The 24,877-nt window shown below is 38.3% G+C and overlaps 1 protein-coding gene across 9 annotated transcripts in view; it reads right to left on the bottom strand.

The window, feature by feature from the left end:
* Window positions 1–22,490, bottom strand: part of SCUBE2 (signal peptide, CUB domain and EGF like domain containing 2) — a 61,076-nt gene extending 38,586 nt beyond the window's left edge. For 4 of the 9 annotated variants that reach the window (XR_004591307.3, XR_015729938.1, XM_034417051.3 and 1 more), the window contains exons 1-7: window positions 22,129–22,453; window positions 16,378–16,500; window positions 12,661–12,786; window positions 11,516–11,650; window positions 6,414–6,539; window positions 4,025–4,141; window positions 1,608–1,697 (exon numbers count right to left, since the gene is read on the bottom strand). Coding sequence is in view for 7 of the 9 variants with exons in the window: in XM_034417051.3 (XP_034272942.1) it covers window positions 1,608–1,697; window positions 4,025–4,141; window positions 6,414–6,539; window positions 11,516–11,650; window positions 12,661–12,786; window positions 16,378–16,500; window positions 22,129–22,237 (826 nt within the window). In the remaining 2 variants the exon portion in view is untranslated. Of the gene's footprint in view, window positions 1–1,607; window positions 1,698–4,024; window positions 4,142–6,413; window positions 6,540–11,515; window positions 11,651–12,660; window positions 12,787–16,377; window positions 16,501–22,128 lie in introns of all 9 variants that reach the window. The other 5 variants (XM_087878974.1, XM_087878994.1, XM_087878969.1 and 2 more) reach the window with 3 other exon arrangements.
* Window positions 22,491–24,877: the final 2,387 nt, after the last annotated feature.

The following is a 24,877-nucleotide window of genomic DNA, read 5'->3' as shown; positions in this document are numbered from 1 at the left end:
ATCTGTATTTCTTAACAACTGATATTCAATGGTTGGTATTTAGAAGCATACTGCCTCTGATAACATTAAGGTAAAGGTTCCCCTCGCACATATGTGCTAGTCGTTCCCAACTCTAGGGGGTGGTGCTCATCTCAGTTTCAAAGCCGAAGCGCCAGCGCTGTCCGAAGATGTCACCATAGTCATGTGAACGGCATGACTAAATGCCAAAGGTACACAGAAGGCTGTTACCTTCCCACCAAAGGTGGTCCCTATTTTTCTACTTGCATTTTTTACGTGCTTTTGAACTGCTAGGTTGGCAGAAGCTGGGACAAGTAATGGGAGCTCACCCCATTACGTGACACTAGGGATTCAAACAGCTGAACTGCCAACCTTTCGATTGACAAGTTCAGCATCTTAGCCACTGAGCCACTGTGTCACCAACCTGATAACATTATACCTACCAAAATGATACATAGTACTCTAGTTTCATCACATGGGCTTATAAAAGCATTTAAAAGCAGTATAGTAAGCTCACAATTTCCTGACTTCTGTTTACTAAATTTCAAATGCTACAGACATCTGGTTGCTGTTTTAGATATCTATAAAATTCCACTGATGCACCACTAGGATCCTTTTATTATATATATAACATCCTATTCACCAATTTAATGGATATTCAGGCCTAATGGACATACTTTTCCTCTAGGTTTGTTACATGAAAAATTTATTGTAGGCAATTTTCAGTTCTTCCTTCAATGATCTCTAGAATTCAACCTTCTCACAATAGCTACATTCCCACGCTGCTGTTTTTCATTGAGGTATCCATATATTTTCTACATATCAATTTGTTTGTTGGGGCATATCCTGCTCATTGTCATAGCATTTTATCTGCAACAAGTGTACATGATTATTCCTCATTTTATGTCGATATCCCACCTAATCTTAGAAAATTAGGTGGGACAATAGCTATATACTGAGGAACAATCAAGTAATTCTGACCGACTAATTTTCTCCTGCAACAGCTTCCATAGTTTGTTGATTTTTTAAATTATATTTTATTAAATTTCTACAAAGAATAAAATATTAAAAAATATTTGTAACTATATCGAAGAAAATAAGAAATTACTTTTTATTTTCGTTCTCTCTCTTTTCCATTTATCCCTTGCACTTTGTCCCTCCTTATTTTCCGTTCCCCCTTTTTCTTTTCTTAATTTCGTTCTTTGAGAAATTTAATGAAGTATAACTAAAAAATAGTTTTACTGCCTTTTTCCAGAAATATGAATTAGCTCTATACGTTTCTACATATTTTAAACAGAAATTACAACTGTAATTAACAAATAGCATTGTATCTCTATAAAAAAGTTTTTCTGAATATATTACATGCCAACTGGCAAAAACAGAGAACTTGAGAAGCTGTGCAGCGGCAGGGACAATTGGTATCTAACTGTATTGAACTGAAAGCATATAGACTTTCAGTTCAATACAGTTGAACTGTAGGTGGAATTATGTGGAATAAGAATTTTCAGTTTCTGTAAACTCATTTCAGCAGTGGTTGTTATTCGTGCTATTTATACAGCAAAGTTTGGAAATCTCTTACAAATAACTATCAGACCTGAACATCTCTTTACCCATAAGCAGTCGCCGCTTCACTCGTTTGTCTGCATCAGCTCCTGCCGTAACATTGTTTTCAGAGATTTCTGTGGTTGCTTCTACTCTTTCTTAGTACAAAAAAGAAAAGAAATATCAAATGATCAGGCAAGGAGTAAAAACTCATGTTCTAGACAATACATTTTGGTTAAGAAAATAATTATCTACCTGGTAACTTTGAAGGGATTTTCATCACTGTCATATGACAGACTTTATCTTTGTTTGAATTATAGGTTCACCCCCTTTGGGTTTATACTGCACAACAGACCATGTTTACCTGTTGTTTACATGTTGTTTTAACCCAACCTTTGTTATTTGTCATGCTATACAGCTTAGCCTATTGTGTAAACCCCACAGATTGTATGGTTAAGTAATCCTGTGTGTGACTCAGCTCAGTGGTGGGTTGCCCCCGGTTCGGACCGGTTCGCAAGTAAAACCAGCAGGAGACCCCACCCACCACCTCGGATGTCGTTATCAGCAATCTGCACAGTGCGATCCCATTGCGAACTGGTAGTAAAGGTAAGTAGAACCCACCCCTGACCCAGTTCATATAGCTCTATTTGATATACGCTATATAAAAGAAAAGAAATTATCATCCAAAATGAAGGATTGTAGAAAATAAGTTTTGTTCTGGCTCAATTTTATCTAGAATGTGTTTTTCTAGTAAATGTGTTTTTAACTCAAAAAACCTTCTTAGGGGATAATGAGTTTCCCTTTGCTTATAAAATATATTTTCTTAGAGCAACTCCTTTGGCAATCTTGGGTTTTTTCCTCTCTGCCATAAAAAATGATGTTCTTTTCTGCCAGTTTTCAGATTATTCTTTTGCAACTATTTTTAGAATCCCCCTGCTGCTCTTATTACACTCCTTTGTCATACAGCTATTATAATCAATAAGCAGCAAGTTTAGTTTACATAAAGTACCTGATACAATACATGATTACTTATAAAATTCATCAACAGTAGGCTGGACAATCATCTCTTAGGGATGCCACAGTAGTGGATTCCTGGGCAGGTGATTGGACTGGGTGATCTCTAGGATCATTTCAAATTTTTAAATTTTGAGTCTATGGTGTAATGGCCAAACAAAGGATTTCTTGTTGGTATTTTAATAAATTTAAGTATTTAAGCTTTAAGGAGTCCTGGTGGCCCAGTGGCCCATTATTGCAGGCAAACTCTGCCCATAGCTTTGAGTTCAATCTTGACAGGGTTCCAGGTTGACTCAGCCTTCCAACCTTCCGGGGTTGATAAAATGAGAACCCAATTCATTGGAGGCAATATGCAAATAAAGCTTCTACATTGTAAACCACCCATACAGTGCTGTAAAGAGCAATGGGGCAGTATATAAGCCTAAATGCTATTACTACTATCAATTATTCAAGTGAAAGCACCAAATTTCAAATTCACTGCTTATGTTTGAAAAAACATATCATGTTAACAGCATTACAGTACAAATAATTAAGGTTTACTCCACCCTAATCTTTGGCTGAAATACAGTATATAATGCCTAATATATAATGCTTAGTTTATTCATCATATTAGTTACAAGTTTATTCTACCCTTGTGACAAGAGAATTTAGGATGGCATTTCTAATGTTTTCAACCATAGCAAAGCTTCTAAAATACTGGAAAAGTTCTTTAAATTCCAGGGAGATATTCAGAAATTTATCTACTTTGAAAGTCACCCATGTTGAATTGTATAGCATAGCCAAACATCAGAAGTTGACCATAAGGAATGTTTATGACGTTTTATATTTTGTCACAACATGTTTTATGATAATTTCTATTTCATAAAATATTTCATAACATTTTCCAAATTTCATTTCCCTGGATTTTGGATATTTATTTATTTATTTATTAAATTTATATCCGGATATATTGGTAAGTCAGCCCATTTGAGGTACCTTGGTTCAAGAGTTGTTACCTTACAATGCACCATTTTGCCCAATTAAAGGCTATAGACATAACGAGTTTTAGTAGCATATAGATACTGTAGTATTTTAAACGGGAATATTTTAATTCATCCCAACCCCTGGTCCATGGACCAGTACCCACTGGGAACTGACAACACATCCGGTAGGCGAGCATGCAAAACTTCATTTGCTCATGTGTGAGATTAGGTTGTGTGCATGAAACCAGCCCCTCCCCTCTCCTGCCCACTGCCACCACCACTGCTGAGCCAGAAAGGTTGGGGATAGCTCTGTTAATGGAAGTTAACACAGACTAATCCCAATCCAACATGTTTTTCATACGTAAACAAACGATTTGGATTTTCTGCAATTTTTAAGTGAACTGTAAAGAAATCTGTATTTTCACCGAGAGAAATCATTCATTCAGAAACTGTTACATGTTTATTTACAACCTGTCTACACATAATGTAGCAAAAAAGAAGTGAGATACCAATACATGTTTTTCCATTGGCATGCACTGTGTACTCTGGATGACATCCACAGAGAGGCCCATCTTCAGCATCTTCACAACTATGTTGGCAGCCTCCATTACCGTGATTGCAAGTCACTGGAAAGTAAAGAATCAATTAAACTTCTGAAGTATTTATAAAGTATGTACCATTCTGAGCTCAGGATCTCTTCCCCTTGAATGTAACAACTTTGAGTCCTATATGGTTGTAGGTCTTTACTTTAGCAGAAAAATATCTATCCTTGTAACTTAACGTAATTCCCAAATCAACATTTATTATATGCAAGGGCAGCAACAAAATTAAAGAATAACAGAGTTGGAAAGGATCTTGGAGATCTTCTAGTCCAACTCCCTGTACAAGCAGGAGATCCTATACCATTCCAGACATTGGCATTCTTTCTTTTAACAGTTAACATAAGGCAATTAAATTAATTATATTTTTGTATTTATGAATTTATTTATCAAATTTATATGGCTGCCTGCTGCCCATCTCATAAGATGTTACCCTTATACTATATGTTATACTATACATAATAAACAATAAAGTGTTAATAATTGATATTATTGTTAATTATTATTAATAGTTAAATAACTGTTTAATTATTTAATACTACACATTACATTTTAAATCCATTGATTTATATTGTATAAAACTGATGAGTCAATAAAAACCAAGTTATTGTAGTAATGTCTATGGAGATTCTCAGTCATCCTGATCATGGTTGTCTCAAAAGTGCTTTTTTTCAAGAGACAACTGGACTTTCTGTTTTTTTCTTTAAAGATATTTTATTTCTCATCCAAGAAGCTTCTTCAGCTCCACACCATCCAGTCAGAGCTGAAGAAGATTCTTGCATGAGAAACAAACATCTTCAAAGAAAAAAACAGAAAGTTCAGTTGCCTCTTTAAAAAGCACCTTTGGGTTACTGTAGTAATGTAACAGGCATATTTTTATTTCAGAATCAAACCTGATATTTAAAGATAGCACTTTCTCTCAGTCATCAGCTTCCACTTAAACCTTCAAGGTTTAGTATGAGTAGGACACTCATTGAGTTGAGGCTTTCCCTTGCCCGTACTTTGAATCAGTGGTGGGTTGCCCCCGGTTCGCACCGGTTCTATAGAACCAGTAGTAAAACCGGCGGGAGGCTCCGACCACTGACCCTGACATCATGAAAACACTTCTGTGCATACACAGAAGAGCGCGCGCGAGCGAAGCAATTGCACGCACATGGCCCCGTTGCGAACCGGTAGTAAAGGTAAGTAGAACCCACCCCTGCTTTGAATGTCTGTTGATACTGCACACTTGTATAAAAGATATGGGATTTCAATCAGGACACTATATCCATCATCTTACAGATTTTGATATCCTTCTGTGGACACCCATGCTCTCGGCTAAACTGCATTACTGCATTAAATATGACAGTGATATTTCTGCCTATTCAAAAATAATGGTGCTTAACTTAATTGAGTTACAGTAACTTCTGATTGGTTGGTATATAGCAGTGATGGCAAACCTTTTCGGCACCAAGTACCAAAAAGGTTGCATGAACACATCGTGTGCATGTGTGTGCTTGTAGGGGCCGCGCTTCGGAAAAGCCGAACTTCCAGGTTCTAGCACGCATGAACGCCCACTGATCAGCTGGCCGGTGCGCATATGCAGGCTGGTTTTTGGCACTGCCACGAACGTGAAGGGATCATTCTGGAAATGCCGAACGTCCGAGTTCTGGCACACATGCACACTTGACAATCAGCTGGCCAGCCAACAGTGCACACCGGTTTTCGGCACTTCCATGCACCCGAAGGACAGCTGATTGTCGAGTGCACATGCATGCTAAAAACCAGGAAGAGAAACAGGCAAGATCGCGTGTGCCAGGCGACATGGCTTCGCATGCCACTTTGGGCACACGTGCCATAGGTTTGCCATCACAGGTATATAGTATTGTAGATTCATTTTTTGATTAGAAAGTCAACGAGAAGACATAATTCTGAATTCAAGATTGGACACCAACAGTTATTTTATATATATTTGATTACTGAATTCTATTTCAAAAGCTCTAGCTGAATTCAGTTAAAATTCTACAAAGAAAGAGTAACAGAGTTGGAAGAGATTTCTTCTGCAAAGAAAGATTTGCAGTCTAACACATCTCTAATGCATGCCATCCACTCCATACTATCAATCCCATCTGCTGCATCTGACAATCATTAAAATTATCACAAGGCAAAACTTTAGTGAGCAGAAGTGAACAAAAACCAAGTGAACAGTGAAAAAAAATTTAACCAAGAGACAATCAGATAAGGGTAAGAAAAGTGCTTAGCAATTCCTTCTGATCAGAAGGGTTGCATAAGAGTCAGGTAGATGTAGAATGTTGCATACAAATGCAGTCTCTTTGGTTCCTGGCCAGTTCAAATCCAGGTCTGCATTCGCAGTCCACTCCTCCTTTTGGCGCTTCTTTGCAGATATGGGCACAACCATGATCCTTATTCATGCAGCTCACACCTTCTATAAAACAATCAATGTGGATGTATCAGTATTCGCTGAGGTTTTTAAATACAGGTAACAGATTCTAGATATTTATCACCATTTAAGAATTAAGTGGGCCGTGAGACAATCTATCTTATATAAAAAAAGGAATAAAGTTTATATAGCAAGAGTAGACGTATAATATGAAGCACCCCTTCAAAGCTTAACCAAATTTATAAATCTGTTATAATTTTTAAAGGGAAAATGGCACAAATGGGGCCGTTAATTATGAATCGGTATTACCTTCACAATGTTTCATGGAATAGGATGAGCTGAGAGAGGTGGGTTGGAAGATACAGTAAGCAGAAGATGGATCCTCGATATATTTCAAATATACTATACCTCAGTAAATACTTTATTCCTAACAATATAGACATTCTTGAAGAGGGCAGACAACTAACAGAACTCAAGAAGTTCAATAAACTTTTAGAGAATACCAACATGGTCACAACTGTATACGTACATACATACATACAAAAGGCATATATATGAGTGAGACTTCCCCTCTCAATAGATTTTTATAGATAGGTAATTTTATGGCCAGTCTTTAACTTGGCCCAGATAAGCATATCTAAATTTGAAAGATTCATTTACTGAAAGTTTGGTCTTCTCTAAAAGTCTTGCTATTGATTCATGAACTTAAATGTAAAATTAGGGAGAAAGTCTCATTGAAATTCATCCTGATGCCCGCTAAACATGCAGAAACATACCCACCATATAAAGAATGAAGCAGCTTGTTCTTCCCCAGTCTAAGATATGCATAAAACCTACCTACATTTATCCAGGGAAAGAGTGCTACTGATTTATTGTTAGCTACAGAAGGGGGAAAATTAATTCTAAATAGGTAGATGCATGGAATTATCCCTTGTTCTGATTTATTTCTTATAATGGACTCAATCAAGCAAACACATATTACTTAAAGTCTAGGGTTTTCTTTAATATCAGCATCTAGTCAAAGGGACTTAAAGGAAATTCACATTAGAGACTTTCTGTAATTTCTGAGACCATGCAAAGCATGTCTATAGTACTGAACAAATTCCATAAGAAAATCTTAATAAAGATTCTCTTTGGGGATATTTTGTTTTATAAGAAGGGTGGCTATATAAATAAAATAAATAAATAATGGTTTACTACCCTCTGTCCATTAAATCAAAGAATATAGAGAGAGGGGGGGAGGGGGGAGAGAGGGAGGGGAAACAAGTTCCCATATCATGCCAATAAAGTAACAAATATTTAATGTGGAATCATTTTTATAATCCGAGGGGTGGGGGTAGATTTTGCCATGAATTTACAATTAGGAAAATAATTACCTTGAAATGGATCAGCCTTTTTTAAAAATATTTTACGTATTCAAACAATTATCCCTGTTTAACATAAGAAGGAGAAGCAAGTCTCCCAGATCAAACATTAACAAAAAAGAAACAGATTGAATGAATTCTGGAAATGAAGAGTTTCCAATATATTTTCCCTTTAACGGTAAACCTTCAGAGCAGGGGGGTGGTGGATGGGGGGGATAGACATCTTAGAAATCCACAGGGCATTCAAAAAGGTGCTGTGGACTAATTTACAGACTACCTAATAATGATGCATAATTCATTATGTGCATTAGGAGCTCCTCATTCCAGCTTGAAAACAGTAGTTAAAACAACGTATAATGCATTCCAAATCAAGCTGTCCTATAATTTATGAATTAAGTTTTGTTTGCTATTACTTTCCTTATCCCAAGGAAAAAGTGTGACTAACATCATGCCCTTAGAAATCTGCAGCATTTTAATAAGCCATGTTTTTATTCCACTTTCTTCTAAAGTGACTCTGACTAACAAAGGGGTAGCTGCTATATTGCTTTGATTATTCTGCTCTACTGGTTCCTTGATTCCTTTCCCACAGTGAGAAAACTAGGAATACAATCATGTCTTCACTCCATCAGAAACACAAAAGACACAAAAATCCATATTAAACCCGCAAATCACTATTATGTTGTCAGTCCAGTCTTTTTCTATTACAAAGGATCACAAATTAGTCTTATTAACTCTTCTGTTGTTTGGCATTTGAAAGGTTCAACATGCCAGTCAGTTAGCTAAAAGACATATAAAAAGCATTAAGAAAATTAACAGCTTAGCTTCTGCTAATAGTGTGATTTCTTTATGCATATTCAGGAACCAAGGGTTATACTGTATAAGCAACTACTTTGGCAAAGTAGTTGCTTCTGTCTTACTGAAGACAGAAACTTTTCAAATAGGGAATTTTGATTTACTCAGTTCTGCATAAAGAAAAAATGTTAAATTATTCCCCTGAAAGTTGTAATGCAAAAGAAATAGCCACATGCTGAAATACTGCCTTTTACTAATCACAAATATATTATCACCATTAAATGCCTTTTGATTGAAAGAATTTGTAAAATTAAGAATTTTCATATCAATTAAATAACATAGAAACAAAGAACAACAATTAATCCTATTTCAATAAAGAGCTTAAATTTTGAAATTCAAAAGATACCATCTTTATAGTGATAACATTTTCATGAGGAATAAATAATGCAACTACTAATTAAGTTTATTTTCTCTCACAATCTTGGGCTTCTGTAAAATGAATTAAAATACTGTAAACTGGTAGATAGCAAGTAGTAAATTTGATTTTGCAACTCATCATCATCATCATCATCATTAAACACATATTTACAGCTGCTCCATATCACTAGTAGGTTTTATCAATACAAGCTAATTTTATATGCTCTGAAGATTCTTCTCCAAAAACTTAACAATGTAGAAAATGATCTAGAAAGGAGTTCTAAAGTACCGTATTTTCCAGCGTATAAAACAACTGGGTGTATAAGACGACCCCCGACTTTTCCTGTTAAAATATAGGGTTTGGGCTATACTCGCCATTTAAGACTACCCCTCTTCCAACGTACACCAAATATAAATTAAAAAACATCAACTGGCTCACCCACAATGTAAAAGCAATGTGCTAGACCCAAAATGGCCCCTGCAACAAGCAGGAACCTCACACAGCCACAAAAAGCCCAAAAACCCAACTTTCACACTTTACACACACAAAATTCCACATACAGCTTTGTGAGATTCTGTGTGTTTGTGTAGTTAGAGTGAAACACTACAGAAACACACTAAATCTCAGAAAGCTGCACAAATATTATTTTATTTTATTTTATTTTTATTTTTATATGAAAGCTAAATTTAAAACTTCCTAAACTTTAAATGGCTAGGTCTAAAAAAGAACAACTAAAAAAACTATTTTTTTTAAAGCTCCCAAAGGGGAAAAAAACTTACCCAATAGAACAGGGGTCTCCAACCTTGGCAACTTTAAGACTAGTAGACTTCAACTCCCAGAATTCCTCAGCCATCTTTGCTTTGCTGGCTGAGGAATTCTGGGAGTTGAAGTCCACAACTCCCTGCCTGCTTGATTGCAGGCAGGGAGTTGCTTGCTGATGGAATGGATTCAGGCAAGCGAAGCAAGGCAAGTGTTGCGACTAGCAGCTAAGGTAAGCAAGCTGCAGGGGGAAAACTTTTTTCCTTTTACATGGCTCTGGCGATCCCAGCTGAGTTGCCTGATTAGCAGGCAACTCAGCTGGGATGGTCAGAGCTTGGATCACCAGAGCCATTTAATGCTCATCAGAGCCTTTCTGGTTACAGGAGCCTTTGCCTGGTTACAGGAGAACGACACCCGACTTTTGAGAAGATTTTCATGTGTTAAAAAGTCATCTTATACGATGGAAAATACAGTATTCTGATCAAATATCAATCAAACTCAATAAATGAAATGACATTCATAGTGACCCCATAATAATATAAAAGGAAATGTGAGTTTTATGTCTTTTTAATTAAAATTAAATTTGAGAAGAGATTTCACAAAGGTTTCACTATAATCTCCTAGTCAGTATCTTCAGTCTCTAAAGGGAAATGGCTAAAATTATCTCTTCAAACATTCTTTAAAAGACCAACTATCCGAGTACTTGAAATGGGGTAGTCTACCAGGGGTGGGCAAATGTGGCTCTTTTACAACCTGTGGACTTCAACTCCCAGAATTCCTGAGACAGCCAAGCTGGTCTAGTCAGACTAAAAAGATTGTGGTTTTTTTTTATCCTAGTGTTTTGGGAATGCTCATTGAGGGCAAGTTTCAAGACTCCCATCACCAAGTAGAAGTTCTCTGAATTCCTGCTTTGAGCATGTAAACCACAATTGCTCCAACTAACCTTTCAAAGGAGCATGAGAAAAAGAAGAGTGCCTTCACAGAGGAAGAAGCAGAAGGTATAAATGAGAAATGACTACCAATTCTGTAGCCTTTTTCCCACTATCTCAGAGACTGTTGCCTGATTTTAATGGCATCCATTCTCAAGATGTAATAATGAATTCCTAGCTATGCATGCCCAAGTCACTGAGAAGTAATTATCTAACGCATACCTGTCAGTACAGAATCCACATAATGTAATAGTTAAAAACAGGCAAGAGACAGGTTATAATTTTTCCTTTTATCATTAGCATATCATATAACATCTTTAGAAACTCCACATACTGTATATGATCATTCTATATTACAACATGATTCAAGAAAATTGATTCTGAATGGTGGGGAAAAGGAACGGCCTTGTGCAGGGGTGAAATCCAACAGGTTCTGACAAGTTCTGGAGAACCGGTAGCAGAAATTTTGAGCAGTTCGAAGAACCAGCAGCGGAAATTTTGAGTAGTTTGGAGAACCGGCAAATACCACCTTTGGCTGGCTACAGAGTGGGGTGGGAATGGAGATTTTGCAATATCCTTCCCCCTGGAGTGGGGTGGGAATGGAGATTTTGCAGTATCCTTTCCCTGCCACATCCACTAAGCCACGCCCACCAAACCACACCACGTCTATCACGCCACACCCACAGAACCAGTAGTAAAAAAATTTGGATTTCACCACTGGCCTTATGCATGTTTTCGTAAAAATTAAAAGGCTTATACCTTCTGAACGGTGAATGCAGGTGTGCTGATTATCACTGAGGAAGAATCCTTCATTGCAACGACATTCATAGCTACCCACTGTATTGATACAAGCATGTTGACAGCCTCCGTTATTGACCAAGCATTCATCCATATCTGAAATACATATGGTACCAGTTTTGAACCAACTCCATGTAAGCTTGTAAGCCACTCAAAGTTACTTTGAAGTGAGAAGAGTGGTAAATAAATAAGTAAGTAAGTAAGTAAATAAGTAAGTAAGTAAGTCTATACCACCTGCACACAGAAAGCTATGGCCTATTGCTTTCTTAGGTAGGCAGCCTCAAATACATTTTGTTTGGCTAAAGTCGGAGAATAACAAATACTCACTTCATTCTTTGATGTGGAATGGAAGTGGGATTTGGGTGATGGGGACAGGTAGACCAAATCTGCCTTGTGGGCAGAAAGCTCCCTGTCAAGCCCTTAATATGATCCAACACTATAAACATGAACCACACTGGGTTCTGGGTTTAACCCACTTAAAATCCAGCTATGATTAGCTGAAATAAACAACCATTTACAAATTTATTTAGTAATTAGTAATTTTCTAAATCATGGTTAAGATTAAATAAGGGTCATCTGATTTTGATTAACAAATTGTTATTAGTATACAGTGTAAATTTCTGCTATTTTCATAAATACATGGAATAACAAAAATGCTATTTTGCTGAATTAGCATTTCACTTTGTATAGACCAGGGGTGTCAAACTTGATTTCACTGAGGGCCACATCAGGATTGTGTTTGACCTTGGGGTGCCGGGGTGGGTGTGGCCAGCTCAACCTTAGTCGTGTCAGGGGCACCTCAGGTGGCCTGAGGGCTCTGCCAGCGAAAACAGACTCCCAAATTCCGTTTTCAGCTGCGACGGCCTCCTGCAACCCTCTGCCAGCAAATACGGAGCTTGGGAGGTGCGCACGCAGACCTCCGGAGCTTTGTTTTCACTGGCAGAAGCACTGCAGGCCGATCCTTTGCTGTTTCCAGGGAAGCTCCACGGGCCAGATCTAAGCACCCCACGGGCCGCATCCAGCCCCCGGGCCTTGAATTTGATATCCTGGTCTAGGCACATAATAAATATGTCAGTACATAATAACTTTTTGGGGCACATCCTTACCAAGACAATTATGACCATCCTGAGCCAACATGAAGCCATCATAACATATACAGCGATAATTGCCTGGAATGTTGAAACATTCATGGACACAACCTCCATTGAATTCATTATCACATTCATCAATATCTGGAGAATAAAGCAAAAGTCAGCATGATAGATGCCTACTTGTTTGTTATAGATAAGTTGTGACAGGATTAAATTGTCTATATGTTACTAGTAAATGCTCTTAAATCATTTAAACTTTGCAAATAGTGTATTTTTTTCAAAAATAAATTATCTAAATCTTCTCATATACAGTACTGCTTCCATTTTGTTTGTTTGTTCAGTGTATATAACTGCCCATTTTACATATGTGATTCCTGGCAGCTCATAGAGTTAAACAAACACATACAAAATACAAAAAGTAACAAAAAGCATGACTACAAAAATCCATTAAAACAATAAAATCTATTAAAAACCATAAAAACCGTAATCTGCAGGGAAATGCAATCCATTTTATTAATAGAATAACCATTTGGTAGGCTTCATACCACCACTGCCAGACCTTGAGGTTAGTTGGCAAAGCCATGTCTTAACTTTCTTCCAGAAGACCAATAAGGTCGGGGCTAATCCGATCTCAAGGGGGACAATGGTTCCCAAGGTTATGTGCCATGTCAGAAGAGGGTCTCCTCTTGGGCCTTGTCAGATATCATTCCTTAGAGAATAGGACCTATAATTTTCCTATTGTGCTGGACCTTAGGGAACAGATAGGTGTAACCTGGGAGAGAAAGTCCTTCAAACAACCCAACCCAATGCCATGTAGGGCTTTGAATTAAACCTGGAAGCAAATTGGTACCCAATGCAGCTTGTATAGCAGTGGTGTAATATGTGCTGATCTAGGAACAAGAATTTTGCACCAGCTGAAACTCCTGAACGCTCTTCAAGGGCAGCCCCATGTACAGCCCATCACAATAATCCATGAGGGAAATGATCAGGGCATGAGTAACTGAATGTAGAGCCTGCTGATCCAGTAATAGGGGCAACTAGTCCACAACCCAAGGAGTCTGGAGGATCTCTTTTCAAAAACTGCCCAACAACATCTCAGAATGATATGGTTATGTTCTAGAGCAGGGGTCAAACTCAAGGCCCGAGGACCAGATCCTGCCCACAAGGTGCTTAGATTTGGCCCATGGGGCTGCCCTAGAAACAGTGAAGGACTGACCCGCAGTGCCTCTGCCAGTGAAAATGGAACTCGGGAAGGCTCCTGAGCTCTGTTTTCGTTGGCAGAGGGTTGCAGGAGGCCATCGCAGCCAAAACGGAGCTCAGGAGCCCGTTTTCACTGGCAGAGCACTCGGGGCCCCAACACGAATGACATCGAGCTGGCCACACCCACCCTGGCCATGCCCCCCCTGGCCCCCCCAAGGTCAAACATAACCCAGATGTGGCCCTCAATGAAATCGAGTTTGACACCCCTGATCTAGAGGTTCAGTATAATGCAAGAATTAAGCACAATTTATGAATATCGGTTGCTTCTTTGGAGTTAATTTGGAGTTTATGATTTTATGGTTGATTTTAAATTTTGATATGGATTTTAAATTGATAAATTTTAAACTATGGGCCAAATTTAATTATTTTAAATCTATTTTTAATCGTACTTTATGTATAAATGTTTTATTTTGGCTGTTCACCGCCCTGAGTCCGAAAGGAGAAGGGCGGTATAGAAATTTGAATAATAATAATAATAATAATAATAATAATAATAATAATAATAATAATAATAATAATAATAATAATAATAATAATAATAATAAATGACAGTGGCCAGTATGTCTGGTTAGTATTACCAGATTAAAGACAGCCCCTCCCAATAATCTCACCCAATAGTTTCATGAGGATGTTGAAGAGCATTGGGAGTGTGTGTGTGTGGAGAGACAGAATTCTACATGACATTCTAAATGCCAAACAAGTATCTTCCAGAACAAACTTTCTTACACAGACAAAACCCCAAGGTAAAAACCCCATGGTTACACCATGTGACCCACTATATAATACTATGATCAATTGTATCAAAAATAGGAGAAAAAGAAAGTTTTATTTTATTTATTTATTTATTTATTTTATTCAATTTATATCCCGCCCTTCTCCAAGTGGACTCAGGGCGGTGCACAGCCAGAACTAAAACACATATCAATACAAAATTTATTGATATGTGGATACTGGTTATTTTCTATATAAGTCATCCACCATGATGTTCAAAGCAGTCTCAAAGTTCTATTTTGGTCTTAAGCCTAACTGAAACAGAGCTATTTGATCCATGAACATGAAATGGTGAGATAATCACCTTCTCAATCACCTTTTTACAGAAATAAAGTTATTCAGATTGGCCTAAAGTTGCAAAGCTGACCTAAATTGAGAGAGTTTCTCTGGTGTTAAAAGGGGATTTAATCATACAGTCGAAAATGCAATGTACGTATCCATATGTATCAATAGGTATGTAAAATAAAATATGAAGATTCTGGAGCTTGAAAACCTTTTTCTTCATATTTATACTGGATGCTGCAATTAGAATGGAGTTGGATCTGTAATGCAGGCAAACATTCAGCTCTCTGCCTATGTCCTCTTCATCTTCGCTTATTATGTCCCCTGGGTCACCTTCCCTTCTTCAATCAATGTAATCTCTTATGCCTTGCCCTCCCACCCAATCTTAAACAATCCACTTATCAGCTGACCAGCAGTTTGCAGGGAAACATCTTTAGCATCTTTGAATCAGCTGAAAACAGCTGTTTTTTTTCTCTCTCACACAAAAAAACTACAGGAGCACCATAAATATTCATTTTAATTTTCACTGGTGTTTCAAATACCATTGATGATGTTGGTGGGTGGGAAGTCAAATACCATCCTGAGCAAGATTATGTTTGCTATTGATTTAACATGTTTTATGAATAATGATTTATCAATCTGTATTATGTGTTAACATAATCATTGTGGAGTGTTCAACTAATCATTGTTAAAATAATGATTTAGCACAATATGATTCTGTATGTGCATACGCATATTGCGAAGAGTGTACAGGTAGTCCTTGACTTACAACTGTTCATTTTGTGACCATTCGAAATCACTGAAAAAAGTGACTTATGACCATTTTTCACACTTATGACCATTGCAGCATCCCGAGTCACATGATCAAAATTCAGATACTTGGCAACTGGTTCACATTTATGATTGTAGTGTCCTGGAGTCATGTGATCACTTTCTGACAAACAAGGTCAAAACTGTCTCATTTAATAACTAAAATTTTGGGCTAAATTGTGGTCCTAAATTGAAGACTACCTGTCTATCATGTTGACCAACTGGAATGTTTCCATGCAAAGAAATAAATCACCTCTTTTAAAAACAGTATGTTCTGATTTGAACATGGAATAGGATTTTAAACATTTTGCAATCTAGAAAAATAACTATATGGCTTGAAAAGCGGAAAACTGAACAGCCCATTCCAGTCTACTGGGGAAAGAACCTGAAATGCACTCACTTATAAAATACAATCAAGAAACTGTTATAAACCAGGTTTTATGAAAGTGTGATGAGGTAAAGTTTAAATTAGGTCACAAAAATTTATTGCCACAATATACTTAAATAACACTATTTTACAAATACCTGCATTTTGTCACTATTATTGAACTAGATATTTGGAGCAATCATATTCAGTCAAAACCAGCTTTATGGTTTTAGCACACTCACCTTCACATGTTTTTCCTTCTCCACTGTATCCTGGCTTACAGGTGCACTTATACAATTTCAAAGTATTCTGACAAATTGCATCTGGGTGGCAATCATCAATTCCTTGTGCACATTCATCCACATCTGTGCAAAGAGAAATGAGAGTGACAATGTAATTAATATTTATAGCAGTAGCTTCGTATATGAAAACCACAACATTTGATCAAAAGCAATAGTTAACAGTAAGACTGTAGTAAGACTACAGGTACCTTGGCACCTATATTCATCATCCCAAATGGCATCTATAAAACTAAAAAATTAAACAAAAATTAGTTTTTGTGGGTGAAAATGAGTGAAACCCTGATGATCTGATGTCTTGATTCTTCATGGGGAGGATCCAAAATGATAATTGGGGCAATATGTCTTGAGACTTTTCAGCCTTGGGCATCCAAAGAAGTGGATAGAGTACTTTTCAATATTTTTCTATTAACCATGGGCTTGATCAATGCCCTCCCTAGCACCTTGGTGAGACTGAGAAGGCATACTTGAATTTGAAAGATGACCAATGCTTAATTCTTAAGAGGAAGACAGAATAATTTATCAATGGAATGACTTGCCTGCAAAAATTCTGGGTGCTCCAACACTGGAGATTTTTAAGAGACTGGACAACCACTTGTTTGAAATAGTATAGGGTTTCCTGCTTGAGCAGGGGGTTGGACTAGAAGACCTCCAAGGTCCCTTCCAACCCTATTATTCTGTTCTGATCTTGTAATAACTCACATTATTATCTTCATCCACCTGAACTGTAATAAATTCTACAAATAGCCAAAACAGTAGTTGGTGGAGAATGCAGCATACTGCTATGAATATTTATATTGATACTACAGGCCCTACATTAGCTACAAAGTGCATTCAAACCTAATATGGACCATTTTCTGTCTAAATTTATTTATTGGCTTGAAGATACCGGTAGGTACTTGATGCAGGCTCCATATTGCCTATCTTTAGGCCAATACATAAATATAGTTTAATGAAATGACATCCAACTATCCATAATATTTATTTTTATTTATTTACTTATTAAACTCTATGTCATCCATCTTACCAAGGCAATTCTAGGCAGCTTACACTAATTCAAAAATATTGTATAAAACATTAAAGCAATGAATAAAGAACTGCCTGTGGGACTGAGTTCTGTACCAGCTGAAGCTTCTGGATATTCTTCAAGAGTAGCCCCAGCTAGTAAGTGTTGCAATAGCCCAACTGTGAGATGACCAGGGCTTGAGTGACTAAGCTCAGGAACTCCCAATCCAGGAAAGGACACAACTGGTGCACAACATGAAGTTGCACAAAGGTTCTCCCAGGCACACTTGCCACCTGCTCATTGAGCAGGAGTTGCAAGTTAAGAGCCTTGGTAGTACAGTGGTCTAAAGCACCCTGTTATTAAGACCAACTGCCTGCAATTACTGCAGGTTCGAATCTCGCCAGGCTCAAGGTTGACTCAGCCTTCCATCCTTTCTAAGGTAGGTAAATTGAGGACCCAGTTTGTGGGGGCAATAAGCTGACTTTGTATAAATATACAAAAGGATGAAGGCTATTGCTTAGCGCATTGTAAGCCGCCCTGAGTCTCCGGAGAAGGGCAGCATATAAATCAAATTTAAAAAAAAAAAAAAGAAGAATCCCCAAGTTGCATATCAGGTCCAACTGGGATAGTGCAATCCCATACAGAACTAAAGATGTTAAAGTCCCAGAACCCAAGCTCCATGCACCCAAAGTCACTAAGTCTTACCAGGGTTCAGCCAAAGTCTGTTGTCTCCTATTCAGTTCCCCACAACCTCCAGGCACTACAAGAGGGCAGCGACAGCATCACTTGGGTCATCAAAGATGGAGATATAAATTTGATGACGGATGATCCCACCCAGAGATTTCATGTAGATGTTAAAAAGGAATGGAAAGTACCAAGCCCTGCAGCACTCCATAAAGGAGAGCTGTGCACTGGAGCTCCCACTCCCTATCATCCCCACTGGGGACTAACCTTAGAGAAAGGAGACAAATTAGCACAAAACTGCAACACCTAGTCCCAAACTCCACTTCCAGCACTAAAGAATACTATGGTCAATGCTACTGAAGGCCACCCAGAGGTCAAGAAGAACAAGGATGGATGCACTACCGCATCCCGCTTTTGCCAAGATCATCAACATGTGCAACCAGTGCTGTTTCTGTCCCATAACCGGGCTTGAATCTTGACTGGAAGGGGTCTACACAATCCATTTCATCCTGGACCCTCTGAAGCTACCACGCAACCACTTTCTCTACCATCTTCCCTAAAACGTGGGAGACTGGATGGAAATTGTCCAGGCAGGTGGTATCAAGACATGGATTTTTAAGGAGGGGGCCAATCAATATTGAAGGGCCTTGGAAACATCCCCTCCTACAGTGAAGAATTTATCACTGCCTGAATTCACCTGCCTGTCACCGTCTTGGAGGTTTTCCCTAGCCAGGAAGGACAGGGATCTAACTGACAGGTGATTGCACTGACAGCATCAAGGACCCTGTCCAGTTCATCAGGTCCAAAAGGCTCAAACTGTTCTCAGATAATCAGATAAGACCTTTCCCAAATGGATCTGTACCGTGCATGGGTTTCTAACTGGGAATAAATCCAACTGACTTTATCAGATGTTCCACAAAATTCTTTTGCATAGTCCTGAAGATGATCACACAAGTACTCCTGTCTCAGGAGGGAATTGGTGATCCTAAACAGGGCCATTGAGTGACACTTTGTGGACACAATAAGGATGGAGAAATAATGGTGTTTCACCACTCTTATTGCCACATGGTACACCTTAATAGCAGCTCTGTTGTGTCCAGTTGAATTCATCCCTTGTTTTCCTCCAGCGGCACTCTAGGCATCTCTTATCCCTTTTCAAAGCCCATAGTTCCTCTGTGAATCATGGGGAGTGTTGGGAACAATGGGTCATGAAATGTCACACAGGCACCATCCTATCCAAAGCCTCGGCTGGCCTATCATTCCAGGATTTAACAAAAGCTTTGGCAGGTCAGTGCAGCAAGGACCTTGGGATATCCCCTAGTTCCCTCTATAATATACAGTTCTGGAAAAGAAGGAATATGAATATGAAATTTAAAAATAAAGAATTGGAAATCTAAAAGTGGGGTCTATTGCCCTTCTTTTTATGGACTTCAAACCCCCTCTCCCCAACTGGTTAAGCCAGAAGTTGGCAATTTTTCTTCCTTTTGGACAGATAGTTAACAGCTAAAGTGTAGACCTTGCAAAGATTTATGGTACTCTTTCACCCACTAAGAATCCTGAAAACTTCCCCCAAACTGAAATTCTTCCTTGCTTATATTTGGAAATGCACTCTTCAATGTGCTTGGTTTGACCCTCAAATGAAACAACTTTTGTAGACTGATGATGGACGGATGAATGGATGGATATATAATGTAGTATTAATACAGTATATAATAATTAATGTTTATCAACTATCCAATGGTGCATTTTGACTACTAAAAATATTTTAATATCTTTTTGAAATTAGCAGTGTGTTAAAAATGAAGGCAAAGAACAAGAGTCAAGACTCACTGGTGAATAAAAAAAATAAGGATGGCAATTGTGACCATAGAATCACATCCGCAAATGGAAGGCAATTTGACTGCATGGTTATGATTACCATCTTGAGTTTTTTAATCCCACCCCATTCCTGCCACCTCAGGAACTCTGTGGCAAAGAACTAAGTGGACTTGTCATTATTGCATCACAATTAAGTAATGCTATGCTGTAAGCCTCAGTTCCTATCACTGACAATGCAAAAAAGTATTGTGACATCACACCACATGTTCTGCCACTTTATATTTCCATCACAGCATTACACACATGTAAGCCACGTTTATCTTGCAAAACATGTTTTGAAACCTGCCCATCAGCTCTCCTCAGAAGGGGCTGATCAAATAGCTTTTCAATGCCATCTGAATAGATCTATCAATTGATTTCTTTTTTCACTTACTATTTCATTTACCTGTATTCAACTGATTTTTTTTCCTTTCTCTCTTTCACATCACATTCCATTGAATAGTAGATTTTTCATTAGCATTGTATAATTTTATTTCTGCAAGCAAGTTCTGTAGGAATGGTTCTGATCAGCGATAGGAAAAATATCCACTCCTTTCCACAATTATGCCAATGATGAATCATATTCTGTGATATCATTATGCTTTTTGCATTTGCAGTATGAAAATTCAGGCAAGTACATAAAAGATGGAATTTATATTGTCCTACACTATCGCAAATGTCCCATCACTTGTCTTAGAAGCCTATAGTATGTCACAAGGACTCAAGCACAACTTGAAAAAGGCATCAATGTTTTATGCTCACACTTCAAAAAAAATCTAGACATGTGTATAAAATGTGGCTTGACAATTGTTCTATATATTTGACAATATTTTCTTACAAAATATATTCAAAGGTGAAAGAAAAGCTATAGGAGTAAGAACTTCTACATTCAATCAAATAATTAGGTTCTATTACATCAATATTTTTATTTAATGTTTTTCACTCAAGGTGCAATTGATTAGGCTTAAATTATCATATACTGGACACATTATGTGAAGTTCTAGCTCTGCTGAGAAATCTATAATGCTCAGAAAGTGAAAGGAAAGAGAACGACCAGCAGTAAGGCAAATGGATTTGATTATAGTGACAATAGATGTAAGATTCTAAGAATCAGTACTGATTTGATAGGACATAATCACTTAGTTTACGCTCAAGGGGAAATGTTTTAAAAATCTTTTATTTTTGGATTTTTGTAAAGTCCAATTGGATTCTATAAATTCCATGTTATAAAAAGCTGTCATCATTTACTTGTAAAATACCAGGTGTATTCTATGAACTACTCTGACTTGTACAAAACACAATATAATTTCCAAAAGTCCCTACTGAGAACCTTCTAAGAGTTACTATCTGCACAACTCTATGCATGTTTATTCAAAAATTAACCCACTAGGTTTAAATATATTTAATCTTCAGTAACTGTATGTTGGATCATGCTCTAGTTTTTCTTAACTTCAATTTGCTTGTTTTAAGAGCTAGAAAGCGGACTGAGTTTTTCCCCAAACGCAAAGCACTAAAACGCTAGCACTAAAAATAGATGAAATGTCGAATTTAGTACTCCCGTGTCAAATGTAAGCACTAAAAACAGATGAACTTTATGCAAAGGGGAATGTAGGAGACCAATTGATTTGCTAGATAACCGCTGCCCCGAGCCTTTTCCCTAAGGAGGCTTCTTCCACCCACATCCCATATCAGAAGCATGAGCCACACTCCGCTGTTTTGTTGCCAAAAAAAAAAAAAGCCAGACAGGTTTCCTCTGCGGGCTCAATGTATCAAACGGACGGAAACTCGCCTCTAAATACGCCTTTCTGATTAAAGAGTCCAAGAATGCATTTGCCCAATAAGTGCCACAAATGCTGGCTGCTTAGCCGGGCTCCCAAGTGAGTTTAACGTTTAACTCCCCAACAGGCAGGAGCTTCCCCGCCTTCGGGCAAGGGGCACGGACGGACGCGAGGCAAGCTCAGCTGCTCGACCCAGCCGACCACAAGCCGACTTGAAGCGCTCAGCCTGGATGGCATTTTAAGGGCGCAGCTCCGTAACGGCGACCCTGCCCAAGAGGTTTACTCGCGAGATGCCCAAGCGCAGCGCGCAACACCTCGCTCCCCTTGCCTACTAACAGGGGAAAAGGAGCCCGGCGGGGCACAGCTGACCTTGGGGAGACGCGGTAAGCAGCAAGAACGTCGGCGGCAGGAGGAGGAGGAGGAGGAAGAAGAAGAAAAGAAGCGCCTCCACGGCGGAGCGAGGATGTCCGGACCCCATCGATCAGCTGGAGCTGCCTGCCGAGCTGCTGCAGCTACTGCTCTCGCTACCGCGGCTGCCGCCCCCTGGGTCCGGCCCCGCGCGCGTCCCGAAAAGGAGGCGTCTGCCGGCGGGCTGTCCCACCCCGAGGCACTGCCTTCCCTCACGTGTGAGCGCTGCTGGCGGGGCAAGGATCGGGCACGCGCCCATGGAGGCGCCCACCCACCGCCTTCCCCCTTTTCCCGCGCTTCCGCGAAGACCTCGCGTCGCATTTCACAAAGAACTAGTGAGGGACGCCTAAAACTCTCTCGTCTGTATAATAGTTGCCGTCTTGTTGTGATTCCACCACCACCCCCCGGCCCCCATATATTAGCATATTCGATAGAAGGGAGCGTTTTCCATTACTTAAACGTTTTTAGCAAAAGCAGAGTCACTTCTGGTTTGCGCAAATTGAGAATGGCTTCGGTCATGGGTAGAATGGCCTTTAATAATATTGTTGCAAACTGGGAGGGTGGTGGCAGCTTGATGATGATGATGATGATGCATTTAAGTTTCCAAAGGTTCTCCCAATTAAAAAAAATAATAATAAAACTTTATTGTCAATTTAAATGTACACTAATCAGCATACGGTAAAATAAAATTTCGTTGCATTCAGCTCTCAAAAAGGATAACCATTATGTATATACCCACATACACATATATGACACAGAGAAACATCACAGTCTAGTTCGAATGTATACATATACATAGCCAGAAAAAAAAATCCTGCAAATTTACCGGACTGATGGCATAAGGAACAAAGCTGTTGCAGAATCTAGCAGTCCTGCTACAAATACGTTGAAACCTCCTCCCGGAAGGGAAGCAACAGAACAGACTATGAAGTGGGTTTGTGGGGTCTCTAACAAAGCTTCAAGCCCTAAGCAAATCTTCTGATAGACATATCAACAATTTTCTAGCTTTTCCAGCCAAGGCTTCTCTTCAGCCCAGCTCAAAAAAAAAATAATAATACAAAAGGACTTGGGGATCTTCCTACTCAAAGTACACAGATTCTAAGCTAGCAAAGCTTGATCAGTCTTCAAACATCTGTGCCATGGTGCATTTTTGCTCAGTGGGGAAAATTTTTAATGAGATGTTCCATTATGATGGGAACAAAATGATGGAGATCTCAGTATAAAAAAGGAGTTTATTGGTCAAAAACAAATACAATCAAAATCACTAGTCAGCCTAGCTGAATGAGTTATTATAAGTTCAAGGCCTCAATTCAAGGCACGTTCATTGCAGAAAAAAATAATGAAGATTGGACATAAGTGCATTTTGTTTGGATGACATTAGACACATCCTCTGCATTTTTTCCTTCTGCCTTGTGCAGTTTTGTGCTTCAGCACTATCTTTAGCTTTAGAGAATTTGGAGAATAATTAAAAGTCCATCTCTGCAAGGACTTTACCTGATCAAGGAAAATGCTGTCTCTGAGGCCCTATGTACAGTATAGCCAGCAAATCAAAAACTATCCAGAGGTTCAACCTATCTTCCTATTGGGGCTTAGTGGTGCATGAGAAAGCTAAGCCTAGTTTTCTTTATTTCTGCCATGGATGAGGCAGATTGTTTTAAAACCAAAGCTGAATTCACATCTCTCTGAATTCTGAATCTTTCACATTTTTAGCAGATACTGTTGGGTCACAACAAGGGCTAGATATGTGTTATCAAGGTGCTCCATAAAATGGTAAAATTATCTGTATGGAAATATATTCTGAATCTTAGTATAATAGTACAGTATGATTTGAAATATTGGAGAAATACAGATCGATACAGAAATAGGGCATACCATCAATAATTTTATATTTATTTATATGTCACCTTTATTATTTTTACAAACAACTCAAGGCGGTGAACACATCCAAAACATCTTCCTCCTCCTATTTTCTCCACAACAGCAATAATACTAATTTATATCACAGTTGTGGGGTCCTTGATGTCTTCTGAGCTTGGTTGTTTCCTTAAAGACCTAGTTTCATTATCAAACTAAGCAACATCATCAATGCTAGATGTTTGGTAATGAAACATCTGCAAGAAAACAACCAAGTTCAGAGAGCACCAAGGATCCCACAATTCAACCCTGAGCTACAAATATTCTCGTCTGTCAATATATCACAATTTGGTTCCTTTTTTGCGTAGGGGATTTCAGTAAATACAAAAAGCACTTAGTTTATTAAAGACCTTATAAAGTTTTTTTCAGCTTTTTAAATTAGCACCTTAAAGACAGGAAATAAAGATTTTTAAGCTGCAGCCTAACTTTTTTTTTTTAAGTTAACAATACATATCTTTGTAAATACATAACCACCTTTCTTCTAGCAAGCAAGGAAAAATTAGAACTGCAAGGTGGTGTAATAATATTAATAATGTATGCCACCCAACTCTCAATGACTCAGGACATCTTACAACAATCATAGAAATTAGAGTAAAATTAATAGAAGATTAAAATATGCTAAGCACAATAAAATGATATTCTTCTCCGTTGCCAAGGCCTGGGTAAAAAACTCCTCAGAGATCCTTCAAACAACAGCAGAATGGGAGCCATCTGCATCTGGGGGGGAAACTCATTCCAGGAACTACTAAGACACTAACTCATAGCAGGAGGAAGGGATAATATCAAGTTCTTGGCT

Source organism: Pantherophis guttatus, chromosome 1, assembly GCF_059756535.1.
Source record: "Pantherophis guttatus breed Tessera chromosome 1, ASM5975653v1, whole genome shotgun sequence".
Lineage (NCBI taxonomy): Eukaryota > Metazoa > Chordata > Lepidosauria > Squamata > Colubridae > Pantherophis > Pantherophis guttatus.
Note: the sequence above shows the minus strand (reverse complement) of the source record. Positions and strands in the feature narration are given on the sequence as shown.